The sequence below is a fragment of the Pseudopipra pipra genome, chromosome 2 (assembly GCF_036250125.1).
Source record: "Pseudopipra pipra isolate bDixPip1 chromosome 2, bDixPip1.hap1, whole genome shotgun sequence".
Classification (NCBI taxonomy): domain Eukaryota; kingdom Metazoa; phylum Chordata; class Aves; order Passeriformes; family Pipridae; genus Pseudopipra; species Pseudopipra pipra.
Window position 1 is genome coordinate 109,033,561 of NC_087550.1, and position 26,084 is coordinate 109,059,644.

Consider the following 26,084-nt stretch of genomic DNA (forward strand, 5'->3'; position numbering starts at 1 on the left):
GATAAGTAATTACATAGGAACTCAGCATCTGCAAACACACGTGATTTTTTTTTAGCTTCAAATTCTGGACACTTTATTCCACTACAAAGTGGTCTGTACTGTACAAATTCAACAAAAAGATCTAATAAGGAACAGAATCAGTTTATACCTAGGCATTAGTAAAATCGCTTCCCACATCTCTCAGATTTCTGAGAAGGAGGCAGGAATCATGAACAGACAATTTTGGGTACCACAGGAAAGGGTGTATATATCTAGCAACGTCCTCCAACAGCTTTCCTCATTAAATATGTTTCATGAAATTGAGGTCCAATGAGGCAAGGAAGGAAGACTTTCTTTAGATAAATAAGTGAATGATTGAATAAAAATAGGAAAAAAAGGGTAGAAATAAGAGGTCTTATTTTTTTTCGGTGTGTTTGCATACACTACATTCATACGTAATTAGTTTTTCATCCTCTTGTGTCACTTCAGTTTGATAAAAACCAAGTTCTGTGGGAAGTTTGCATTGCCACATCTGTTTGTTACAATTTGTGTTGGTCAATACATTGAAAATTATTTAAAAGGGAGAATGACAGAGAAAATTAAAGCCATCTGTGAAGAGTCACTGAAGACTTGCACAGTACTGAGGATCTGTAGGAAAAAACAAGCAGATTATTTTGAGTTCACCCAGAAATTAAGCAATGTAGGAGAACACTCTATATGCAATTGGGATCTAAATTATCTTTTAGCACTCTCATTTAAGTTCTAACAGATAAATATACCAGCTAGATTTTGCAGTTATATTTATGTCCAACAGTTTTAAAATAATATTATCTCAATGCTTACAAGTAACAAAACAAGCAAAGTGGGTATTTGGAATAATCTGGAACATAAGGAAAACAGAAATTAAAATACCTGTCATAGTATAAAAGTCACTGTATAAAGCTAAGCTGTTTAGTTTTCATCACCCTGTTTCGAAAACATCTCAGAAACAGAAAGTTTAAAAGAAGAATGACAGGACAATGAAAGCTGTTTATCTAGAGGTCTCAGTATGATTTAACATAGTCATTCTAGAAAGAGTCAACTGAGCATGAGTAAAATTAATTGTATGCAAAAGGTTGACTTGAAAAGTACTCAGTACTGAATTTCCAAAAATAGCCATTCCTTAGAAAAGATCTCATTTTCATGTAACAATTCTTAATTTATTATGACTAACTAGGAATTATATCACTTTAGCAGAAGTAGATTTTTATAGATATTTATAGATATTTATGTCAAATTGGAAATATTACTTAGTGCCAAAAAAGAGGGATTCATTATGCGTTTCTAAGTTAGAATGCTCTTTAGAAAATAGTAAATGACAACAGATCTTTTGAAATGTGTTTTACCACTAAAGATACTGCATGATGATAGAAAAGAATTCAAGAGAGTTCACTGGCCTAAAATCAAATATAGTCATAAATACTTGTAACAAAGGGCTCAGCTTTTACATGTTTTGCTAGTTGATATTTACATTATGCCTGTAAATTTACTACTTTTTTGTTTATATTTTATCTAATGTTAGCAAAACAGAGTCTCAAGATGACCCTGCCAATTTGTCAAAACTCAAAATGGTGCATATCATCATCTAGAGAAATCTTACAAAGAAAAAAATATCTGCATAGAAATGGATTATTAAAAAAAAAAAGCATCTAGAAAGGGTAGTGCTCCCTTGCATGCTGTTGAATTTATAAACATTTAGATACACAGTCATCTGATGCCTCCATTTCACTGATGAAATATGGGCAACTTCACAGCTGCCATGGAGACCATCAGAAGCTGACTTAGTGTAAAGGAAGACAGAAAAATATGGAAACATAAATACTATCAGCAAAGAAAAGCTAGTCTTGTAGCTAAGATGAAACATTAAAAAATTAATTTGTTAATTTCAAATTAATTAACTGCTAAAAAGTTTAATGTTATCCATAATAAAAAAATGAAACTGACGACAAAGATACTTAGAAATATTTGACAGAGATGATGAAAAAGATGGCCATAATAAAATTATTTTTCCTAATGAATGATGTCAATTTGTTTTGCAGCCTGAGGAACTTTGGCACTAAGGTCAGAAGAAAAAAAAGACCGCAAAATAGTCAAGAACCCACCACTAATGGGTAAAAATATGTATTTTTCTTTAGTGTTAATTCAGTCTGTTTCAATTTCAAGCAGGCCTCTCTATGCCTTTTAAAACAGACAAAATAATGCATTAGCTAACATTTTAATCTGTCGTCTGCATTGCACTGCTCAGCATAATTTGTATTTCAAATGCAGTCCTACTAAAAATTTCCAAATATTTTAACATACTTTTTTTTTCCCCACTGTAAATATTTCCAAATACCTCAAAAGGTATATCAAAAAGCCTCATTGTAGTTTTATTTCTTGCAACTGCAGCAAATTTAAAACACCCCTTATTATACAGTGTCCCTACCAGTTGGTTATGTCACCTCTGTGCACCCTACAACTGTTGCCAACTAAGCAGGAAGTCTGCAAGATGAAAAATGAGCAGTAAGAAGATATGGATGGTTTTGCCCACTCTAATTTTCTGGCTGGAAAGGAGCAGCTAATACAGAAGGGACACCTTAAGAATACTTCATACTGCAGTAACAGTACTACTCGTGTTGGTCATCTAAATGAGTGAAGGAAAAACAGAGGAAATAAAATTTGTATACCTGTGCCACATCAATTTGGGAAAGCACTCTTTTGGCAGCATCTTTACCCCGGTTTCGTTTCTTCATTTCTTCCAAACTAATCTCATGGCTTGTTAATTCAGATTGTATTTTCTATTGGAAAACAAATATAGCAATCAGCAGGGCTAGAAGGAAAATTTTATGTTGTTAAAATTATTTGGAACATTTTATTTTTAACCATACTAAGCAGCAGTACTGGACTATATAGCATTGCCAGCAGGTCAAGGGAGGTGATCCTGCCCCTCTACTCTGCCCTGCATCTGGAGTGCTGTGTCCAGATTTGGACTTCTCAGTGCAAGAGAGACATGGAGATCCTGGAGGAGGTCCAGCAGAGGGCTAAGATGATTAAGGAATTCAGGATAGATTTCTTTTTTCTAAAGGAAACCAAGTTTTCATTGATAAAAACATTAAAAATTAATCATAGAAAAAAATATAGAAAATTGATTTGCTTCACTATTCTTATTTCTTCTTATTTTCACAGTATCACCAGCCAAGTTGGGAGAAAACTGTTTGAAGTATCCTGTAGCCATAACATCATCTCAGAGAGCTGTGTTATATTTAAAACAGTATACAAATCGTGGTATAATATTGACCAGAATCTATGTTCAGTATCTGTCTAAATGCTAAATGTATAATGACCTGTAGTTCATTAACATAATAGCTTAATCCATTTTCTAACACACGTTTCTGGTTATCTCTGTCTGCAAAATCAGTGAGTAATCACAAGGAAAATATCAGCTTTTTTAGTTCACCATAAATCAATCTTACAAGAAACAATTAACTTAAGCAGTGTTGGCTAGTGCAATGTAATGGAAAAGAATTCCCACAAAGTATATTGAAACAGTATAATTTAGGATGATTCACATATTTTTATGTTTAAACTGCTGGAAAATAAGAAACTGTCATTAGCAGAATTGTTAGACAACACAACTCAGAAATATTACCCTATGAAATAAAGACAAGGTATGTTCCCACCAGGCCATGCATTTGAGGCCATTACTCCTGCATTAAAAAATTATTTTAGATTTAATAATTTATTTTTTTCTATGCAGCATTTTTCAGATATTCTGAAGACTAGCTATAGTTTTAATCATATACACATACGTTTATCTTACACTACAGTAACTTTCATAGTAAAAAAATAGTAAAAATACATGTATTTTTAATCATATTTTTATGATTAAAGTACAAAGCTGCATACACTGTATGCTGTCTACTTTATAGGGATATTACATAGTTATAATGACTTGTATACCATGTATTCCAACACTATACTGAAAGCAGTTTTTCACAAGTTATATGGAAAATGTATTAAAGTTTTAGAGAAAAAGACTCACAAAACCACAGAAAACTATCAAGTTTAATTGCAAAAATATATTTATGTTTCTAAATTATCAGTACTATTTAGAGAATTAAAACATTTTTCTGAAGCAAAGTATTTGTAAAAGCAAAATGACTAAAAGGTAACTCCCAATTTAAAAAGGTGCTTGAATTTTAACAGGATTATCTTCCATTTTTGTGTGGCACAAGAACTAAATTAGTGGTGACAGCATTATTTAGTACTTCAAGTCAAGTAATTTCTTGATGTCTTGGAATTTAGAAACGTATATAAAAGGAAGAAGCAAGTCTGAATGTCAGAAAAAAAATATCCATATCACATCCAGTATTTCAACAGTTTGCTTCTGCATTTCATCAACTAACCGATTTTTGGTTGTATTTTCCAATTTACTTTGTTCAACCTCAGTCACTCTGGAAACCATATAATTGAACAGTTCTTATCTGAATAGGTCAGAACAGCACAGTACAGATAAGAGTGGTGTTTAAGCAATTAGGTATTATGGGACATCGCAGGGAGATTGTTTAATCTTACTTTTTTAAATTGCTCTGCAGGAGAGAGATGAAGCATCACCTACTCTGACATCAAAATGTAGAATTGTAGAGAACAAACACATCAGAGGAAAGATTAAAAGAAAAGTTAGTAAGGCTTATAGCAAGAAGACATTTCTATTTTTTTGTTTGCTATTGCTTCTCACAGGCAGAAAGAATAAATCGGTCCTGAATAGATGTAAAAGAATTTGACACCTACCATAAATGCCTATTTGCATTCAGTTTTGACATAATCATTTTGACTTTTTCATCTCTTTTGGCTCATGTATTTATTTTATTGACTTCTTCTAACATCCACAAGAAAACACTAGTTTTTTCCCCTGTTATCCCTTTCTCTGCTTTTCTCAGTGGTTCTTCTCTATTTCCTTTTTTTTTTTTTAATAAAGAGTAAAACCTACCTTCATTTAATTTCTAGAATATCAGAATATAATGTACTGTATATAACCATGTAGCAGTGCACATAAATTTCTGTGTCCTACAGGTTAAGGGCAATCATTTTCCATCACAGGTAATTTTTCAGGAAATTTGCAAAACTTTTATTCATCTATCTATCTATCTATCTATCTATAGAAAGCATATAGCACATACAGATGATGATGTTATAGCATGAATGATATACAAGTACGTCTCATCATGAACCATATACTTAGTTATGGACACTAATTTTCAAGAAATATTAACTGAAGAGTCCAAATGAGAAAAGAAAATCACCAGAAGATAAAAACATGAATGACAAGGCAAGACTGAACAAGTTGGACATGAAAAATGCAATCCATGCAGTTAAAACGCAGTGTTCAGATGCTGTGGATATGTGTAGTGTGACAACCTGTGTAGTACAGAAATCTGCATAGATATTCAAAATTCATACATAACAAAATGTAAGCTTACAATTCTGAATAGCACTTATCAGCTCTTCCCTCTGACCACTGATCCACACATGGCTGAACAAAACAATTGTCACAATTTCCAGCAGAGGAAAGGTAAGTGTAAACACTTTTAACATTTTTCTAAGTAGATGACTGTGAATTATTATTGTCCTAAAATATTAGTCTGAAGGCAAGGAAGCATGGCATGATTCTTGTCAGGTAACATATTGAACAACTGAACAACCCTGCCATTATATCATCACATTCACTTCTGTTTTGAACAAAGCACAACGGTATTTTAAATACAGACTAATAACAACCTTCACTTAGAAGTGCTTATCACTACAGAACTGGAATTATCCAAGGAGTTTATTGAAAAAACATTCGTGTTTTTCAAAACCTTAATATTGTTCAGTTACTCTCCACACTGCATTTTACATAAGTCTACCAGAAGAATAACAGAAAAGTGATTTGTCACATGCATGTGAGAAGTGAAATAAGTTTATTTTCTCTCCCATAATAAAAATCCTCACGTAGTCACTCTGACTAAACAGAAGTACATAGCAGAGATTCTCTCTCCCAACACAAGTTATTAAATAACAAAGCTGTAAATAATTATCTGGAAAATATTTTGTCATATAAATGTAATATTTTCAGTACAGATTTATTTTCTTCCTGTCAGTTAAAGAGTACCTGAAAAAAAGTCAGCAACTGATAAATTCTTGTGATGATGACTTCATTGTCTTTATTTTCTTGGTAAGTTGAGAAATATTAAGGACTTCTGCTGGGATCATGAGATCAAGCATACAAAGAAATAATCTTTCCTTTTGGGATATTGCTTTATAATTTATCTCATTGCAGCTCTTTTTATCATCAGACCTCGAGGAACCTGAACTGATTTATCTGTGTGGTTGCTGTTAGATTGTTTTGTCTGCATACAGCATCTTTAGTTGTATTCCAAATAATTTGGGTAACTTGGCTCTCCAGCATTAAATTCTCAGTGCCACATGGTGGAGTAAGAAGCACACAGAATTTACATTCAAAAAGTGATCCTAAAGAGAAGTTGAACAGCACATACTTGACTCCCCTTTCCTTCTGTCAACTTTCTTAATAAATTAAACTGATCATTTCACTTAAAAAAAAAGGAGCTAAATATAATTTTGTTTTTTCAGATACAATTCTGATCAGCTGAAACAGAGATAAATCCTCCCATCAACGCCCTAAACAGACCTGATTTTTTTGAAGCAAATACAGAGAGCTCCCAAACCCTCAGCAGCTTTCTGATTATAAATTCTCCCATATGTTCTTTTAGAAATGCAACACATAATGCTGAACGGTTTGCTAAATCCCTCAGCATGGATAAACTGATCCCTGCCCAGAAAGCAACATCACTGACTGCAAGATTCCCGTTCCAGCTGTGCAGACACTATTGTAGGGTATCTTAGATGAATGAACTGCTTTCAGCTCTACAAAAGACCTGTGCCAGCAGAAGCTCCACGGGAGACGAGGCCATTCAGTCTGTGCTTATTCTGCCACTGGCTGCCACGGCTGTTTGCTAAAGGAATGACTCAGTGTATTTACCCACAAAAAATTGATTGTTTATTCCCTTTCCCCCTAAGGATTTTAGATAACTTCACAACTGAACTTCGGAGAACTTCAATATTTGCATTAAATCTGTTCAGTTGTTAATTAAGTTTTTTTTTCATTAGGTCTCACCGGCACCATAAAATCAAAACATGAAAGGGAAAAACTCAGCAGCCTCTATGCTGATTTTTCCCACAGTGGATATAGTACAATCAGGTGAACTTGACATCAGACAATAAAATCTCAAGAAAAAAAACCAAGTTCTGCAAAAGCACTGAGCTGAAATTTTCCTATCAAAGTATGTTAATTAAGGGTGAGTTTTGTGCTGCTTCACCTGTTGAAGTTCTGAATTACTTTCTTTTATACAGTCTGTAATCATTGCCAATATTGTACCTGAGGATGCACATAAACCAAATGCATCCATGGGACATTGGAAACATGCAAGGGTCCAAATACACCAGAAACAATAAAAAGCATATGTTCATATAATTTCTTTATGTATTCAATTTATATAATTACAAGATGAGAAATTAAACTGATACATCTTTAACAAATGCTATTTTGTATCTTATTTAAAAAAATTGTTTACATCATTCATATTTCAAGGAAGAAGAAAAATAATTCAAGGGAGTCAGCTGGTAGCTAACATTATTTAGGATTCAAACTGAAACAATTTGTCTAAATCTGATCTTATCAGACTGAATGTGAATACAATCCTGTTTTCTAAATATAGCATTTGTAATTCATATATACACATAAAAATATCTGCATGTACCTACTAACACACACATACACACACATGAAAAGCAACTGAAAAGTCCACCTATCTATATCTTAATTCAAAAGACATGGTAACCCTTATTTCTTTAAAGGAGAGAAAAAAATATTTTCAGTGCTGCATATATTCAGCTCTGAATATATTTAAGATCATCTACTCCATAGAAGATATTCACTTTTTAGAATGATTTAAAACTCTATAGGCATGTCAGAAAAAACACAATTGAATGTTTTTTCTAAAATAATTATAAAACAATTGTTTTCAACTTCCCTCTGGCTTTTTTTTGCCTGTTTTTTTACTTTTGTAATCTGCTGCCTAAATTTAGATGGAATTAACAGAAAGTTCTTGTATATAATACTGTAGACTGTTGATATTTTTATAGCAGAGATGTTTGGTTTTATTTTGTTTCTATTCTTGCCCTTTCCATACTACAGTAAAGCAGATCTTATAGATGGTACAAAAGAGTAAAAATGTTAATTAGATGTACATTTTTATTTCAAAGGATGAATAAGCCCCTTTGAAGAAAGGGTGAAGAAAAAATAAAAGCTTTTTCTATTGGACTTACATGAGCTGTAAAAATTTGAATATAAGTACCTTTATGTGCACATTATGAAATAATTAACAATGTTGTCTATGTTGCAATAATTTAGTAACAAACCCTAAGCCACACAATCAACTTTATAAAAGAACCACCTAAGAGTAGTGAGGATGATGAGTCTCTTCTTTCAAGAATGGGAACTGGATTTTAAAGAGTCACATTTTTTAACCTAGTCATTTTAATTTTACTGCATACCCTTCCATGACATTTATAGCTCTTTGCATCTTCTGGACAAGTATATAAATCAGAAGGAAGATATAACTTTACTAGAAGAGTAGCTTAAACTTCTCAAAGTAATCCTACACAAAATTTACTTGCACTTTCTTACTGATCATGTTGCAAATCCTCCTTAATAAGAGGCTGAGAGACAACCAAACACCAAACACTCTTTGGTTGATTAAGAAAACTAGTAAACACATCAGCTCAACCTGTATATACCTTACCTGTGCTTCCTGAGGGACCTGTGCTGCATCCACTCTGTCTGCAGTGTAGGCTGTCAGCTGTTTGTCAATAACAGCGAGAGACTCTTGGATTAAGCGCAGGGTTTTGTCAGTCTCCTGTGCAGATTGAATACTCTGTTCAAGACTTTTCTGTCTTCTCACGGCCTAAAAACAATGACAATGTTATCAGTATTCACAGAAATAATGCATATAATACATTTTTCCCCACACTTTTTTTCCCAAAAATTCAGGCAAAGAATCAAATATAGGACTCCTGGCTTGTGCTCATCCACCTTTCTGTAGGACAAATTGCGCATCTTTTTGCCACCCATTCAGTTCTCTTGGTAAGAAACAAACAAACAACACTCAGATTGCATAGACAAGTTCTAAAAAATGTAGGATCCTGAAGAGCCAATGCATAAACTGAATACAGAGTGCAAGTTGGCAAAGCTGCATAATAAAACCACCCTGACAGTGTTCTCTTTCTTTCTGAGGCAGAGAGGTCCTCCTGATCTTATTATATAATTCAAGAGACTTTGTTTACTGAGAATAGGGTTACTGTCATCACAATCTCATCTGAGGCAATCCACCTCAGTAAGTGAGAGGGATAAAGACTCTCTTGAGATGGACTTCTCTTATATGAAGTACAAATAGCTGTTTGGAAAAAGCAATGCCTACTTTTTTCGTCCTGTGGGTCAAAAAAATTAAAAAGTTGACTCTTGCTTCTACCCTACCAGCAGTGTCACCATGGATTGTCTACCACAGTCTTTTACACAAAGCTTTTTTGGAGAAGGATGCTTTCCTTTCAAAGGAGCTCAGTTTATGTTTCAACAAATCAGAACAGTAAATTCTCCTTCCAAGTTGTCCTTTGAACACACATATATTTAAGCGCTTGACATAAATGAGTCAGCTTTAACTACTATTTGTAACAGTTTAATATGGCATTTAGCAGGTAATAAATAACATATTACTTTCTTCCATCTGTCATTGTGTCTACCTGCAGACCCATATTTTACTCAGACCACAGCAACTGCCTAAGCAGAGTTTCTGCTTTATACAAAACACACAGTAATTACGAACAATCTCAAATGCAATATATTTTTTCTCTATACAAGCTCAGCCACACTGCTGACCACAGAATAAAGTGACTAACTTTCTCTGACATGAATCAAAGGAGAAAGGAAGCACTCTTTAAATAACATTTCCAGGTGTCTAGCCATTTTTCAAGTCAAATCGCTCTTTTTCTCTCTGGTGAGCAAGCTATACTTTAATTTGATTTCATACCTATTAAAACTCTTGCCTTGAACAAAAATATCTCTCAACACTTCAGTGAGAATATTTGATATATCTGTACCTTCTTCATGGAGCTCAGATTCTTCTAGAGCTTCACGTGTAACAAATGAGAAAGATTATTTCTTGTGAGCATTCTTGCTAGCTATTTGACTTAGTTAAGGGATAGGGATCCAACCAGTATTTTCTATATCTGTTTTTGTAAGCTGCTTTGTGCTATTTCAGAACAACTGATCAGATAATCTTGTATCACTGCCAGTTCCAGGAACCTTCTGGGGAACTGAGCAGCTTTACATATCAGACTCATGCTGTCAGTGTTAATGGGAGCACCTAAGCCACCAAGGTATTATTACCCTACTAAATGAACCATTAAAACAGTGTAACTTCACAATACAGTACTAACACATGCTACTTAAATGACTTTTATCTTCATCTGATTTGAGATTCTTATATTAATGTTCTCAGCCTGTCCAAAGCAGTGAGTTCAAAAAACCACAGCTGAACTTAAAAAACACAGCTTCCATTTACCTTGGCACTCATTACTATCAATTTGTAAGCCTGGCTAAGATACTCTCTATCAATCCATTTGCGTCACTATACGGTAGTTCCGAAAGTCACATTAAATCACAAAACAGGATAAGTAGCTTTCTACAGCTCATAGGTAACCTCTCTGTCTTTACTGATCTCTGTGGTCAACTGGTAGGACTAACATGCAAAAGTTCCATTCTTATGAGTCATTAAAATAAGTGCCTGTGCTTTCTGGAGAATTCAATATACTGGACACAAATTTGATGTTAAGTCCATCTGAAAAACTATTTTTATAGCAATATCTGAAGCTTTGAACCCCTGTTAAATGCTGACCCATGCTAACTACTATTTGCAACCAGGGAATTGCTTAAGTACAGGTATATTTGCTGCCAGTTTCAGAAGCAGACTGCAGGCATGCAATGAAGTAGTGGAGTGCATGTAAATTCACAATGTCTTAGAACTGTATGACAAATACACAGTGATGAAAGATTGTCATCTCCGTGCTGATATCAGCATATGTCTATGAAGATCCCATTTTAGAATACAACTGGAAAAAGTATAAAACATTCCCATCATGGATCAAATATTAAAAATGATAACGTTAACAAAACATTCCAACAAATGCTTTCCGAGTGTGGCTGAATTTTTACAATTGGATTTCAAACAAATACGAAGTCAGATAATTATATATTCATGCTTATGATATCTTTATGTGAACAAACACACACAAAGACAAAACATTAACCTTTCATTGTCCTCAGAGAGAATTTGATTACAGCCTGAGAACTTGTGTGACATTTTGTACCTTCTAAGTGAGGTGAAAGTATGTTTTTTCCCAAAGCTGTGATCAGTTTAGGTGGATGGGTGATATCAGGTCAAGATGTGAGTGCAGTAGTTGAAGAGGGGAATTATTTTTGCAGCGGGAGAAGAGCCATACAGTCAAATGCTGGGAAATGGCACCTTTATAGTTGAGATGATTTTCTCAGATATAAACAGGTGCTGCTTTAATTTGCTGGAGATAAGCATCAGAATGCTTTACAAAAAGGGGCAATCATACTATTCACTTACATCTGTGAACCTGAGTTTCAAATTTTTCCTTGAAACTCATATGTGTGTCCATCTGAAAATCTATATAAGCGTATTTTTTAAAGAAAAGTGAGAGTTGAAATTTTATATACTATAATACAAAAATATTTTCATTTATGATGTTCTGGGTGGGTGTGGGTTTTTTTGTTCATTTATTTTTTTTCATGAAAGATTATCATCCTTCTATTTCCCTGCAAAACATATAGATGGTTTAACATCACAGTGTATAAACGGGACACAACAAGAAGCTCTGGTTCTGCTATCATATCATAGTCAATAAAGCTGAAGCCTCTGGTCTCTAAAGAGAAGTGTCTAACAATTAATTGCTAAATAGAAAATCTCAGGAAAATAACCAACTGTTTAATTATTTCTGAGCCAGTGGAATGTTGACAGCTGTCAAGGAAAACAAAATCAAAGGGAAAAACCCCCTGCTGTTAGGCACTATAAGAATGAAAGATAAAAATATTTAGGGAATTTTAAGTCTATACAGGTTTTTATAGTTTTTCAGTTTTTTCATTATAAATGTAACATTTTTTATGATATGATATTTTATAAACCTGTTTAAAATTTAACAAAGGTCAATGGTAAATGCAGGAAATAGTAACACTGCATATTACCTATATAAAATACCATCCTAAGGGAAAGGCTGCACTGAGAGGTGTTCGAAAAAACAGGAAAACTGAAGGTGCTCAAACCTTATGAGTGCTTATGACTATAGTTCATTCCTTGATGTTGAATATTAAAAAGCTCCATTTATAGACATTGCCACTTTTTGCTTAAATAATACATTTCATGTATTTAATGACATTAGTCACACACACAGTTACTAAGATGATGGTTAGAATTTTGTGGTTAAAATCAAGTAGTAGTAGTTGTGCTGTGGGAGAAAAATTGAACACAACTTTTTTGAAAATTATAGTACTTTTACCACAGGGCATATTTATTCCGAATGCAGAAGAAAATTCATTAATTAGCTTATAAGATACAGTTCAAGCTCATGGAAAATAGTCCATTAAGAAAGGCAGAAATGTCAGTTTGGTTTTTTTGTTGGTTTTTTTGTTTGTTTGTTTGTTTTTGTTTGTTTGGGGTTTTTGTTTGGTTTGTTTCTTTTTGTTTGTTTGTTTGTTTTCTCCCTAAGTTTTGGGTCTCTTATTATTGAGATATAACTTTACCACACGGTAAAGTCAAAAGGTTAAAAGTTAGGAAACTTTAAATTTCTTCTTAACTTTACTTTAAAATTTAACCTGATTCTTGGTGTCATAATAGTTGTGTCTGAGATATATTACAACCTCTCTGTAAGTCGTTCATCAAATTGTTGATATGTTAATCTCTGCTTTTGTTTGGAATCAGAGTTGATTAGAGTTTGTGTTTAAACATATTTTTTTTTAAAATTCAAAGCATTAATTTTGGACCCAGGAATTTTTAATATCCTCCCAGTTAGAACTAATTCTGCAAATTCCAGGAATATTTCACAATGTGCTTTTCAAGAAAGTGCCTACAAGTATTTGATCTTTCATCCATTAAGTTACATTCATCTTTGATCAACTGTATTCCAAAACAGCAAACTATACCTAAGAGGACTTCTATATCTCTTTAGTTATCACTGCAGACACATAATGCCTCAGAACTCCTAAAAGCAGCCCGCTTAGCAGCCTTCAAGGCAATCACACGGAGATGGGGCATGAAATACCCTTTCTCCTCTTGAGAGGAGGACACAACAAAAAAATTGTGTCAAATGATGAATGTGTGCTCTTTGAAAGAAAAAGAAGGCAATTTTCAGGGGAGTCCTAAAAGAAATGAAGAGACAGTACCCAACAATAATAATTGAATCTGGTGTAAAGCCATCTGAACAATAATGTTTTGTACAGGTTTCTGCAAGCATAGTCTCAAGAATATCTGATTGGCATTTTTGAAGTTTGCTGGACAGGATATAAATCACTTTCATCATTGCAGGGGATGATAGCCACTTGCAGGATTAGCTTCAAATTCTTCAATGCTTCTTAGCACCATATATAGAGTTGTAAGTGAATCAGTCCTTGAAAAGTAACTATAGGGTATCCATTGCTTATCAGTCATCCTCAAATGTTAAAAAGCAAACTAAATACACTCAGTCTTTGTTAACTAAGGAAGATAAGGCATACAAACATAAAGCCATTATCTGCCTTGAAAAATGAATCTCTATCTCACTAGCAAAGCTGCATTGTCTTGCAGCATTATTCATATGGAATGTGGGTTGGTTTGGTTGCTCTATTACTAGTGAATAAATATTTCCCATATCAGTCTCTGCCCACATGAGCTTATTGTCTTGGTAATTACCTGCACAATTATTCAAATAAAACCAAATAACTTCATCACATTAGGATAGCCCATTAGCCTGTCTGAAGTAGAAGTGACCTTGAACACGAGCTGAATTGTGTTATGTGCCTGTAATATATTTTTATGCAAGAAGGATGCACGCTGTTTGGATTTCAACAGACTACATGAACAGTACACAAAATTCAGTATCAGGAACCTATGCAAAAAAGGGGTTTTCTACTTCAGAGTCAGATCTCACCATTAGTATTTAATTACTAAATATCAGATTGAGCTTTCAAATAAGCTTTCCAGGAAGCCTTGCACCCCAATACTTTGGCTATATTTGGAAAAAAACTGGAAAGTAGTGAATAAATTTCTAATATATTTTGCTTATATATTCATCCAAATTATTTCCAGAATTTCACACAACATCTTCATGTTGTACTTTTCACATTAAATCCCTGCAGTTTTCATGGTTTTTGATTTAATGCCTATGATACTGATGACTGAATAGTTTTCAACCATCACTCAGCAAGACTATTCGAACTTCATGTTTTCACAAACTGGAAGCCTCCTGTTTTCTCCTTCAAATTTTCTCAGTTTTTTCCTCCAAGTCAGGAAAAAAAAAAAAAGAAATACTAAGAACCAGAATTCCAGGAAGTGCATCTGATTTTAAACAGGATTGGGATGTTAAAAAAAAAAAAAAAAAAGGAGAAAAAAAGAACAGGTATACAGAAAGTTACATTTACTTTTCTGTTATGACACCATCCAGCTACATGGAACTATGTGAATGATGCTTGCACTGCACCAGAACTACCACCAGGCTCTTTTCCTCCCCGTCCTTCAAGTTTATTCTCGGAGCAGCTGAGGACACTCCCTTAGTTTTTATTGTAGTGTTTTTACTTCCACTGTTTTCAAGAACAACTATATTTCAAATACCACAAAAAAGCAGACAATTTTTCATTGTCATGGTAGATTGTTATCATTCTAATACAGTGGCTTTCCAAAAATCATTTCCAAATTGGGTACCATTTACATCATTGTAACTGAGTAATTTTTTACCATTTTTGAACATGGTCTGGTTCCAATCATAACAACATTGTATCCTTCACTAGGTCTTTCCTTAATAATTTCTTTCTGATCTTTACCAAGGACTGATCACCTTCCTGATACTTCTAGCATATTGACAGTTTTGATTCTCCTTGTGTTAAACATGTTTCTATATTGAAGCGCCTTTATAAAATCTTTCATTGATACAAATACTCTTATTTACTGTTTAGTAAAAAATACATCTTTAAGAGATGTTACTCATATTTAATTTTGAAAATAATTTGCTTCTTGACAAGAGTTTTGCCAGAGAAATCATCTCTAAATATGTAATTGAAGATTAAATTCACTTCAATTTTGCAATTTTAGTGTTACCTATTTTACTGGGTTTGGCTGGGACTGAGCTAATTTTCTTCACATCAGCCCATATGGTTCTGCGTTTTAGATTGGTGGCCAAAACGGTGTTGATAACAGAGGGATGTTTTAGCCATTGCTGAGCAGCTCTCTCACAGTGTCCAGGTCTTCTCTTCCTCACTCTGCCCCTTCCAGTGAGCAGGTTGGGGTGGGCAATGGCTTGGAAAGTACACAGCCAGGACTGCTGACCTGAACGGACCCAAGAGAGATTCTGCTCCACACAGAGTCATGCTCAACAATAAAAGGAGCTGGGGGAAAGTTTTCCAAATTGCCATTGCTTGGAGATTAGTCTCCTGGGGGTGATTTGTTCTGTATCACTTGCTTTTCCCCTTTTGTTCTTTCACTTATTAAATTGTCTTCATGTCAATCCGTGAGTTTTCTTGCTTTTTTTCTTTTCTATAATCTCCTTCATTGCACCAGGAGACATGGAAAAGGAGCAAGCAGCCATGTGGTGCTTTGCTACCTACTGGAGTTAGCCCACCACACATAGGCAAACCCCTTCTAACACAACTGTTAGAAGTTTACTGTTTAGGAACCATACCAAGATAACTTTTTCTTTTTTTTTTAATGGTGCTAGACTGTCCTCTGGATAACAGGTCAGTTATTAAATATACCTGCTGCTGAAGTTCTTCCCATCGAGTATTGAACTTCTCAAGTTTCTCATTGATCAATTCATCCAAGATTCCACCATCTGTTAAAGTCTGAGACAATTCCCGAATCTGATTGCGATTATCTTCTGGATGTCTCATTAAACGTTCCAAAGACTGAAAAAAGGTCAAAAAAAGTAGTTTATTTTCCTTTTTGTAAATAACATTCTACAGAGCAATCATAATTTGCCTTAAAAATGTAAAAAAGAAATTTCACATTTCATACACAATAAAAGTAGGGAAAAAAAGATAAAATACTTATGTCCCATGCCTTGAAAACAAATGTTCTGTACTAATTAGTACCAAACCCAAAGATTTTTCACAATGCAATAAATTGCCTGCTTGATTTTAAAATGTGGACTATGCTCAGTGAGTTCAGTGAGAGTACTTGTAGTACATATGTTGAATACTTCAATATGAAAAACTTGAGTATTTAAATGGATTAAGTTCAACAGCAAAAATGGAATATCAATGCAACATTTTATATTTTGATCCACTAAAACCATTAACTTAATTTCTACAAATTTGAAAGATTTTAATCACTGTTTCACTTAGGTGGATTTGAATTCAAAAACTCATTTGTTGAATCAAGTGAGAACATAGGACTTTCCAAATATTCTCACCTTGTTCATACAGAATGTTGATTCATAGTTTGTTTAGCATGCCATATGATTTACAATTTATCAGTACATGTGATTTGTTATTATTTAAGACAGCACTTACATCTAAAGACTCAGAAATCTCTTCTGCACCTCCCTGGACATTTTCGGTTGCCTTGAGTTTCAGTTCAATCTCATTCAACCATTTATTTTCTGCATCCAAATACGACAATAATTCACGCCAACATGCCCATACCTCCTGATGAAGAAAACATTTATTGAGGTTGAAAATCTCACAGCTAACTTTCACACATTAAAACAGTGAAAACAATCGTGCTTTATCCCCAAAACAACATGGTTGATATCTGATGGTTATGGAGCCATATAGTTGATTTTTTTCCCAATACTCATATGATCCAAACTAATATAAAACGCTAAACAAAATAAAACCACAGAAGACAACAGGAAAAGTGAACACTTCTGCAAAACACAACTTGAATTTTCTGTGTCATGAATTATCCACTTTATATGTTTTCTGTAAAATTTTCTTATATAAATATAAAAATTAACAGAATTTTTAAATAACCATGTTTATGTCTTTATTATAAAATGCAGTTAGATTGCTTATTTATTCAATATATATTACTTACTTAAAGCACAGGTTCATAAAATGTCTAAAACCGCAGCTTTCAAGAATTCAGACTGAAACCTCTATGGAAATTAATTTGAAACCACATTTAATGCAATTTATAGACCACTTAAGTGCTAGAGTACTAAACATAATGTTATAAAATGTTCTTTCCCCCTGGAATTAAATTATTGTCTAATATTTTATTTACACAGTGCCCGAAGATACTTAAATAAGCAGACAAAACCAGCACTTTATACAAAAAATGTTTAAACTCCCCATAAATCATCTTTTTGTTCCTCCTTTTTTTTTTGGTTAGTAAAAGTTAAAATAATGTTATTGAAATACATTATGCTCTTGGCAGATCAAGCTTTTCAGAGTGCAATTCATCTCATCTAACTAACTTAGCTCACATCAAATGTGTCTGATCTAGGAGGCAGTTATAGAGGGATAGATATTAGCATGCAACTATGCATCATCAATGATCAGGGGAAATATAGATTACTAGTTTAGACTACACATCTAATTTCCCACACTGAAATTTAGATAAGATAAATGTTATCCTGATATATTATTGTCCTATATGAGGTTAGTTAGTGCAAATTAGTTCACAGTAAAAAGTCCATGCCTAATTCTCTGTGACTACTGCATAATATGCAAGTAGTCCTATGTCAAGAATCCACAATGGAATTGGCCAAAAGGCAGGGTCAACTCAAAATGTGTGAGACATATTCAGTTTGCCAGCAGATCAAATGCTGTTCCCCTGCTGAGATAACACCACCTGTCCAGCTTCAGGATTATTCAATCAAAATCCTTAACCATGGAGGAGAGAAGCAAGCCCAGAGGAGCTGCTGAAGACAACATCATAGGGTTGCTACAAAGCCAGATTCTTGGCTTGGTCTCAGGAGGAATAAGAACACTGAGTAGCCGTTCCTGCCTCTGATCTAAGAGTCATGTTTGAGGCTTCTCTTTTAACATGGGTCTCCAGCATATATGATTCTCAAAATAATTTTTTGTATGGCTCATAACATGGGGTATTTGGTACATGGCTCATAAAGCGAGGATAGCCCTGAGCTACTCAAGATCTCATATGATTATGTGCTACCTCACTTTTTTTGCACTTAGAAGGGCTATAAATACAATGACTGACAAGATATCCAACCTCCAAAGTCTTCCACTTTCCATTCAATCTGCTGCAGAGTTGCTGGTAGCTGGTAATCAGAACATCAAGCTCCTTTTTCAAAGCCTCATGGGCTGCAGGGGGAGCCTTTGCTATAAAATTATTAACAGAATCTGTAATAAGTTTCACTTTCACTTCTTTCTGCATGGCTTCCTCCTTTGCCCTCTGAAAAGTAAAAGAAGGAAATTTAGTTCTCTAACTGTTAGAAGTCTCTGATAGAATACTAGAGGAACAAAAACACCCCAAACAATCCTGCAACAACAAAACAAAACACAATGGAAGAGCCATTTTATTCCCAGACTTTCTGACATAATCTTGAATGCATCCAAAAAACTTTTGTTTCATTTCGTTGCCAATACACAATACTCAGTACAATTAACATCTCACAACTGTTTAGTGTTCTGGAGCTCTCAGACTAGTGAAACAAATTCATGTACCCAGATTTAAAGGTAAAATCACAAGCAAGGCAGAAAAAAGGAAAATATTCCTGAATGATTTTTCTCTCCTACTCACTGTTATTAACTTACATTTAAAGATAAATTGAGAAAATAGTTTTTCTCTAGTATATATTTCACACTTTTGCTATTTTCTCCCTTGCTATGCAGTCTCATTAATAAAATTTTCCTATCTCACATTGTTTCCTCTGAGTACTTACTCATGTCTGTGACTGGAATCATATCACTACTGGAAATGTAGTGATGTATACACAGTGTCATCAGTGTGTACAAGTCTTCACGAGAATTTATAATGAGAGCTCCCTGGCCCAAAAACATTAAACCAAAACCATATCCCTGGCAACTTTCTCTCTGGGTCTGAGGAAGTTGATGAACCAGAATAATTGGGATCAGGCTGCCACTGCCAGAAGAAGTTTACTAGGTTGCTCTTGGCTTTCAGCTTTCCTAGCTGTGGGCAGGAATGGGATGCAGGATGAACAAGGAATTCTGATCCAGATTTCCTCTGTTGTGTGAGAGGAAAGGTGGCTGCAATCCTTTGGGGAAAAGATCATCAGGAGCAGGTGAAGGGATGCATGGCAAATGATCTGGTTATTTGCATAGCTCAAGGTGTCACAGTCTGAACACAGCTGTACTTCATCTGGGTACAGAATATTTACTAGAATATCCATAACAGAGGTTCTATATAAAACCCTCCTTTCTTTACAATGAAAGCTTCAAAAAGAACTTTAATCACAGCTCAAGGAATTAGTTCATTTTTACCTTCAGCTCCTCAACAGCTCTCTGCAATTCTTCAGGTGTTTTATACTCAAAATCTCTTTCCAGATATTCTTCCTCAGCTTGTGTTATCCACTCATGCATCTCTGACAAATCCTTTCTGAGACTCACAGTTTTATCCAAACCACCTTTTAATGCAGCCTTCTTAGCATAGGCCTTTAAGAAAAAAGATTACATGGTACTTGAAGCAAAGCTACTGTACAGACTTGACAATATTTTAGCCTGAAAAGAACTAAATTAAATCCCATACTAATAACATTGTTGTACTTAGGAAAATGTTAATGAGTAATTAGATAGATATTAATAACTAATTAATCAAGAAAGTATTACACATGTGTATACTTCCCTTTTTTAGTGAACCACTGCTGTCCAGAATGAGTTTTTAATGATCCTAGAACAAGAATCTACACCATATGCTGATGTTATCAGAAAGCAAATCTGGAAAACAAACATCATCCAGGGACTACCTTCTGAAAGATGTAAAAAGAATAACTATGGGAGACTTTGAAAGTGCATCCAAGGATGAAACCAGAGGCTCTTGAGCTATGAAATCAGATGACCTTCTAACTAGTTTGAATGCAACTTACTAGAGAATAAAGAAATGTGCATATCTTTCTTCAGAAGTCATTAATAGATGTCCCAGAAAAGGGCATATCCTAAAAATAGGTTAAGTAAAAAAAACAATCTCTTAGTAGAAGAAACTATTTATCTTAAAGGGAAAAATACTATTGAGAAATCCTTTGCCAATCACTATACAGGGGTCATATAGATCATATATAAAAATAGAACTAGATGATAATTTAGATCCCTTCCATCCCAAACCATTCTCTAAGTCTACAAATTGTGCATCAGCTTATCAAAATTGTCCCTAACTGACTGATCCATTTACCATCTTTCAGCAGAATTAAGTTTACAACAAAAGCAGTAAGTTCAACTGGTGCCACTTTCAGAGTTGGACCTTCAGAGCTGATGGCTCCAATATCCTGGTTTTTGGTGCTGCTTCAATAAACATTATTTTCAGTAATATGAGGAGGAATTATCTTAGTATTTGATCTTAATTGCTGGTGTTTATTCGTTTGTTACTCATCCTTGAGGACTGCCTGTTTAACATAAATGCTGTTCTACGAAAATGTTGTTTTACAGAACAAAACAGAGTAACAATCAGCTAGTATAAAAGCAGAACTGTATGTGGCCCTGCAAAATTGCCTCCTCCTCTGTCACAGTACCAGAAGACAGGGTAATCTGTCATCACCTGAAAAGACTATGTGAATGTCAATTGTCAGCTCTCACAGTCGTGTTAACTGCATGCATATCAACTCAAACTGACTTTTCCAAATCCTTTCAAGAAGGATTTCCCCACAGACAAAACTGATTTTTATTTTTACTACTCATATATTTTAATAGCTATACAGAAGAAGTTGTGTTAGAAGTGCCCACCGAGAGGTAATAATTTGTGCTGTGTATTGAATGAAATTATTACAGGTAGATTTTCAGGGAATTCAGAAGAAAACTGTGACAGACTTCTAAATGCATAAGGCAATACTTTAAGTTTCTGTGAGAGAAGTGCAAGGACATCCAAATTATTAATATCACAAAAATAAGCTATTAAATACTGCATAGTAGTTAAAGGGGAAAGACTACAGAACTGCATCACTAAAATGTCTCACAGATTTCAAAGGTCAATTTTTTATAACTATGTTTATTAGAAAAATAGAAACTGTTTTTCATACGTAAAGTGAATAATAATAATTTTAGAAAATATTAGACCACCTTAAAAGGTAACAGTTTTACTCTTCCACAAATATACATACTATACATTAAAAAGGTAGACAAGAGAATAAGCAGGTAGGAAAAATTTAAAAGTAATACAACATGAAAGACATTTCCTTTCAACTATCATAAAGAATAAGAATCCAAATGCCATCAATTAAATAATAGCAATTTTTAGTTTCCTGATACTGTAAAATTATTTATTAATAATTTCTTTAATTAAAATAAAAGAACCATCCTTTCCTATTATGCCCCTTTCTCTCAAATTCATGTGACTACTGGAGAACAATTTATACACGTGTATGTGTATGTACTCTCAATTCCAAGTTATTGAATTCTGAACTGTTCACTGTTTTACTGTCTTATTTCATCTGGAGTAATGACATGTGATTACAGCAACACAGAACTAAATACAGAACTTGATTTTTTTGGCAAATGCCTAAAAAACACTTTCAAAAATCTAATTTTTTAGGAGCCATAAATTACATTGCTTCTAAGATCTAAGATATTAGTATGCAACTTTGTTATAAAAATAGTAAGATATTGTTCTATAATTTAAATAAATATACTTCACATATACTACTGCATGCTAAATTCCTAAATGTAAGTTTAATTAATGTGAACGAAATATGTCTACATTCAGTTTCATATCTACTGGATATGCATAGAAGGACAGATTCTGACAATGAGAAACCTGATATTTAATTTAAAAAGAACCAGTCACAGCAGGAGACTTGATACCTGTTGGCAAATGTGTTCCCATTGAGCATTGAGATCCTTCAGTTCTGATTCTATTCTGGAAGCAAATTCTGGCTCTGCTTCACTCTTCATTTTCTTCCCAACCTCATTAACGCTGTTCAAACTGGGCTGGATTGTCTGGATATCATTTACTAAAGCCTAAAAGAATAGTAGAAGATTAGGTAAGTGCCATTCACACAAATTTTCAGATACAGTTATCCCTATGAAAACACGGCTACATCGGATTCTGTCAAGTCTGTGGTCCAGTTCTCCAATCAAATGAGCACAATCAACAGATCTATCTATGAAAATAATTTAAAAAATAATGAGCAGCTCTTACGTGATGAGCTATGCTATACCAAACAAAATTCATTTGTAAGATACGTATTATTTAATTTTTAAATTTTAGGTATGTACTGAAAAAAACCACATATATAATGTTAGATTACATATATTGTATTTTTTACAACTCTTCCCTGGTTTTGGTTGAAAACACGAAAAATGCCTAGATCTTCTATTCACATTTCTGAAAGAGCATTCCATCATAAAAGTGAAAAATGATGATAATTCTTGTTTAAATAATGGCTAGGAGAATGTCTGAGGAGCTTGCAGTTCTGCAAGATCACTGCGTATGTTTCATAATATTTACACATCCTGCCAGAACATTTACAGAACTTGTAAATTCCACTGAACATATGGACAGGGACCATCATGGATTACAAGATTCACCGCACTTACATACTCTTTTGGGAGAGACAAAAGAATTTGTAAACCCTGTGATGGAAGTATCAATACTTCACAATGCTTTAAAACTCTGCTGGGATAAAATCCTGGAACTTGTAAGCTTAGTGAAAAAAGAATGGATATAATTTACAATTCTTGCAAGTTCCTTAAAGAACTGTTCAGTTAGAAAAGTTTGTAAATCATGTGTGAGTAAGAAATACAGAAAAAGATCTTCTGGCACAGGTTATGCAGCTTAAAAAATAAATATGCTATGCTTTTAAACTCAGCAAAGTAAAAAAACATTTCACTTCAGAGGCTACTAACATTATTTGCTGCAAGTACTCTTCAATGTGTTGTTCTTTCTATAACGACACTGTCACTGTGTGCCTCCTCCTGATACTAAAAATTCCAAGTTTTTAACTGAATTTTCCTTCAAACCCAGGAAATGAAAGAAGTTCAAATACGCTGCAGAAGACAACCCCCTTACAACATGAATTTATTTTTAGGAAGACTAATCTTTTGTGCAACTTCTGTATAAGCCAGGCTCACAGAGAGGAATTGAATATTTGCCAAGCAGGCAGGTAATACTCACTGTACATTGCTCAAGTTGCTTTTCCAGTGCTTCTGAATCTCCAAGGGCAGGCCACTCTTCCTTCAGAAAAACATCCACTTCAGCCATCCACTTCTTCAGTGTTTTAGTGTCATTCTGTTTATTAAAAAGACATTTCATTGCATCACACAAAACCCGACTGGAAAGAGTGTAATTCATCCTGGCACTACAACTAAAATTCATCACAATGTAATTTCAAGATTATTGAACTGTTGGAAAAATACAAGCAGAGCAAACAAGCAAACCAATTTTATCTTGTACTGTCGTCAACACTCTAGGCTGCACTTTGACCATTTCTGTCCAAGTTTAATGTGTCTACAAGCAGGCAACTTTATGGCTCTCAAGTTTATGCCTTCTAGATATCATTTGTGTTTAGAGACTGCATACTTGTTCATTGGGTCCTTATATTGCTTCAGATTACTCATATTTGGCATTTAATTCAGTCTCACCTATCAAATATTCTGTGCTTCTATTTAAACTTCAGACTTTTTTTAGAAGTTGTAGGCTGTATTGCCTATTTTTCTACCAGAACACTACACAGAAAAATGCCCTTACTATTTAGAATGAAAAAAACCCAATGTAACTGAAACAGATTCACTTCAGAAACTAAAATCATATAATGACTCAATGAGTCATTTCAGGAATTCTCAGTTGCTTTTTCTAGCACTAGCATAGTAATACTATTTCCATAGTCTTCAATTAAGTCTTGCAGTTAATAAAAAAAGCTGTACATCAAACACTTAGAAAGAGAGAATGCTACCAGTCCCAGGCAATGTTACATAATCTAATAACTTGAGAGGTAGAATGAGATTTAAAAAATGTCACTTAAAATTACCTTAAAATGCCACCTAAGGGAAACAATTAGATGTACATATTAAAATAAAAATGATGTATGGTAAAAATTTTGAAGGTTAATTCTAATGCATTTTCTCATCAAACTGTTTTCATCAACAGTGAAATATGTATTGATACTACATGCTGAAGGCAAAGCAGAAGTAAAGCACAGAAAAGGACATTTCATTAAAATACAGACTGTGTCTTGAAATATATACAGATATGCCTTAGTAAATATTACAAGACAGGTAACCAAAAGGAACATTTACCTAATGTGATTGATATATTTAAAAGCAACAGGCTACTATGGAAAATGAACTGATTTAGTGAAAATGATCATACAGAAATTATCAGTATACTTTAGAATGGCAATTACCAAAGCACTGTTGAAATGTCTACTGTGCATTCCATTATTCAACAGTAAAAGTAGTTCAGAATCATATTTCATGATGAAACTTTAATACCTTTACAAGAATACTTAAGGTATAGTTCATTAATGTGGTAAAATATAGATCTGATGGGATTTACTTAAAAAGAGATTAGTCCCCAGCTACCAATGAAGATCAAATGTATCACCTGCAGTTTGAATCAGACTATAAATGCATTTTGCTTATTGACTTTTTCATCATATCCCATGCTGACACATTCCATAAATTGCAACAGCTAAAACCATAATCTGGATGAGAAGTCATTCAACAAGCTGAAAAGACAATGACTTTTATATTGGATGTGTACTAGAGAGATTTCAGGAACAAATATAAAGGCTAAGATTGGTATACAACAACAGCTCACATAGCTTTAAAAATACCTGTTTTACAGAGAATGGTCATGATATTCAGGACCTTCTCTTTTTAAGAGCAGTGGGCAAACCTCCAAATTTGGGGTGGGGAGAAGGGCAGGAGGCAGAGTGGAGGGAAAAGGCAAAAGTTTTATTTTCTCAAGCAAAGTGTCTTGCTTTTTTTATGTGGCAAGGTTTTGGTAGCAGGGGTGGCATCTGTGAGGAGAAGACAGGTGCTGTCCTGTGTCAGACACAGAAAGTTCCAGCTTCCTCCAGTGGAATCACTGCTGGACATGGATGACCCCAGGGTCAGCTAGTGATGCCTCGGTGATAATATAGTTAAGAAAGGGCAAAAATGCCAAACAGATGGAGGAGGAGAGAAAAAAAGTGAGAAACAGCCCTATAAAAAGTGAGAAACAGCCCTATAAAAAGTGAGAAACAGCCCTGCAGACACCAAGGTCAGTGAAGAAGAAGGGGCAGGAGGTACTCCAAGTACCAGAGCAAAGATTCCCTTACAGCCCATGGAGAAGGCCATGGTGAGACAGGCTGTCCTGTACAGCCCATGGAGAACAGCATGCCAGAGCAGGTGGATATGCCCTAAAGGAAACTGCAGCCCATGCAGTGTCCACACAGGAGCAGGTATTTCTTGAAGGCTGCAGCCCTTGGGAGGACCCACATGTTGAAGCAGGGGAAAAGAGTGAGGAGGGAGCAGCAGTGGAGAAGAGCTGGTATGGTCAGCCATTCCTCCCATTCCTCATCCCCCTGCACACCTTGATGAAAAATGAGACAAGAGTAAAGTGATGGAGTGCAGAGTAGGAAAAAGAGGGAGGGGA

At 34.4% G+C, this 26,084-nt stretch overlaps 1 protein-coding gene across 14 annotated transcripts in view; it reads right to left on the reverse strand.

Annotated features, from left to right (window-relative positions):
* The window catches only part of DMD (dystrophin), a 1,059,271-nt gene that overhangs the window by 628,397 nt on the left and 404,790 nt on the right, over positions 1-26,084 (reverse strand). For all 14 annotated transcript variants that reach the window (XM_064646820.1, XM_064646822.1, XM_064646818.1 and 11 more), the window contains 8 exons: positions 23,622-23,735; positions 22,310-22,465; positions 19,784-19,954; positions 18,552-18,734; positions 16,886-17,020; positions 16,130-16,279; positions 8,859-9,020; positions 2,685-2,795 (listed from right to left, as the gene is read on the reverse strand). In XM_064646820.1, coding sequence (XP_064502890.1) covers positions 2,685-2,795; positions 8,859-9,020; positions 16,130-16,279; positions 16,886-17,020; positions 18,552-18,734; positions 19,784-19,954; positions 22,310-22,465; positions 23,622-23,735 — 1,182 coding nt within the window. The remainder of the gene's footprint in view (positions 1-2,684; positions 2,796-8,858; positions 9,021-16,129; positions 16,280-16,885; positions 17,021-18,551; positions 18,735-19,783; positions 19,955-22,309; positions 22,466-23,621; positions 23,736-26,084) is intronic.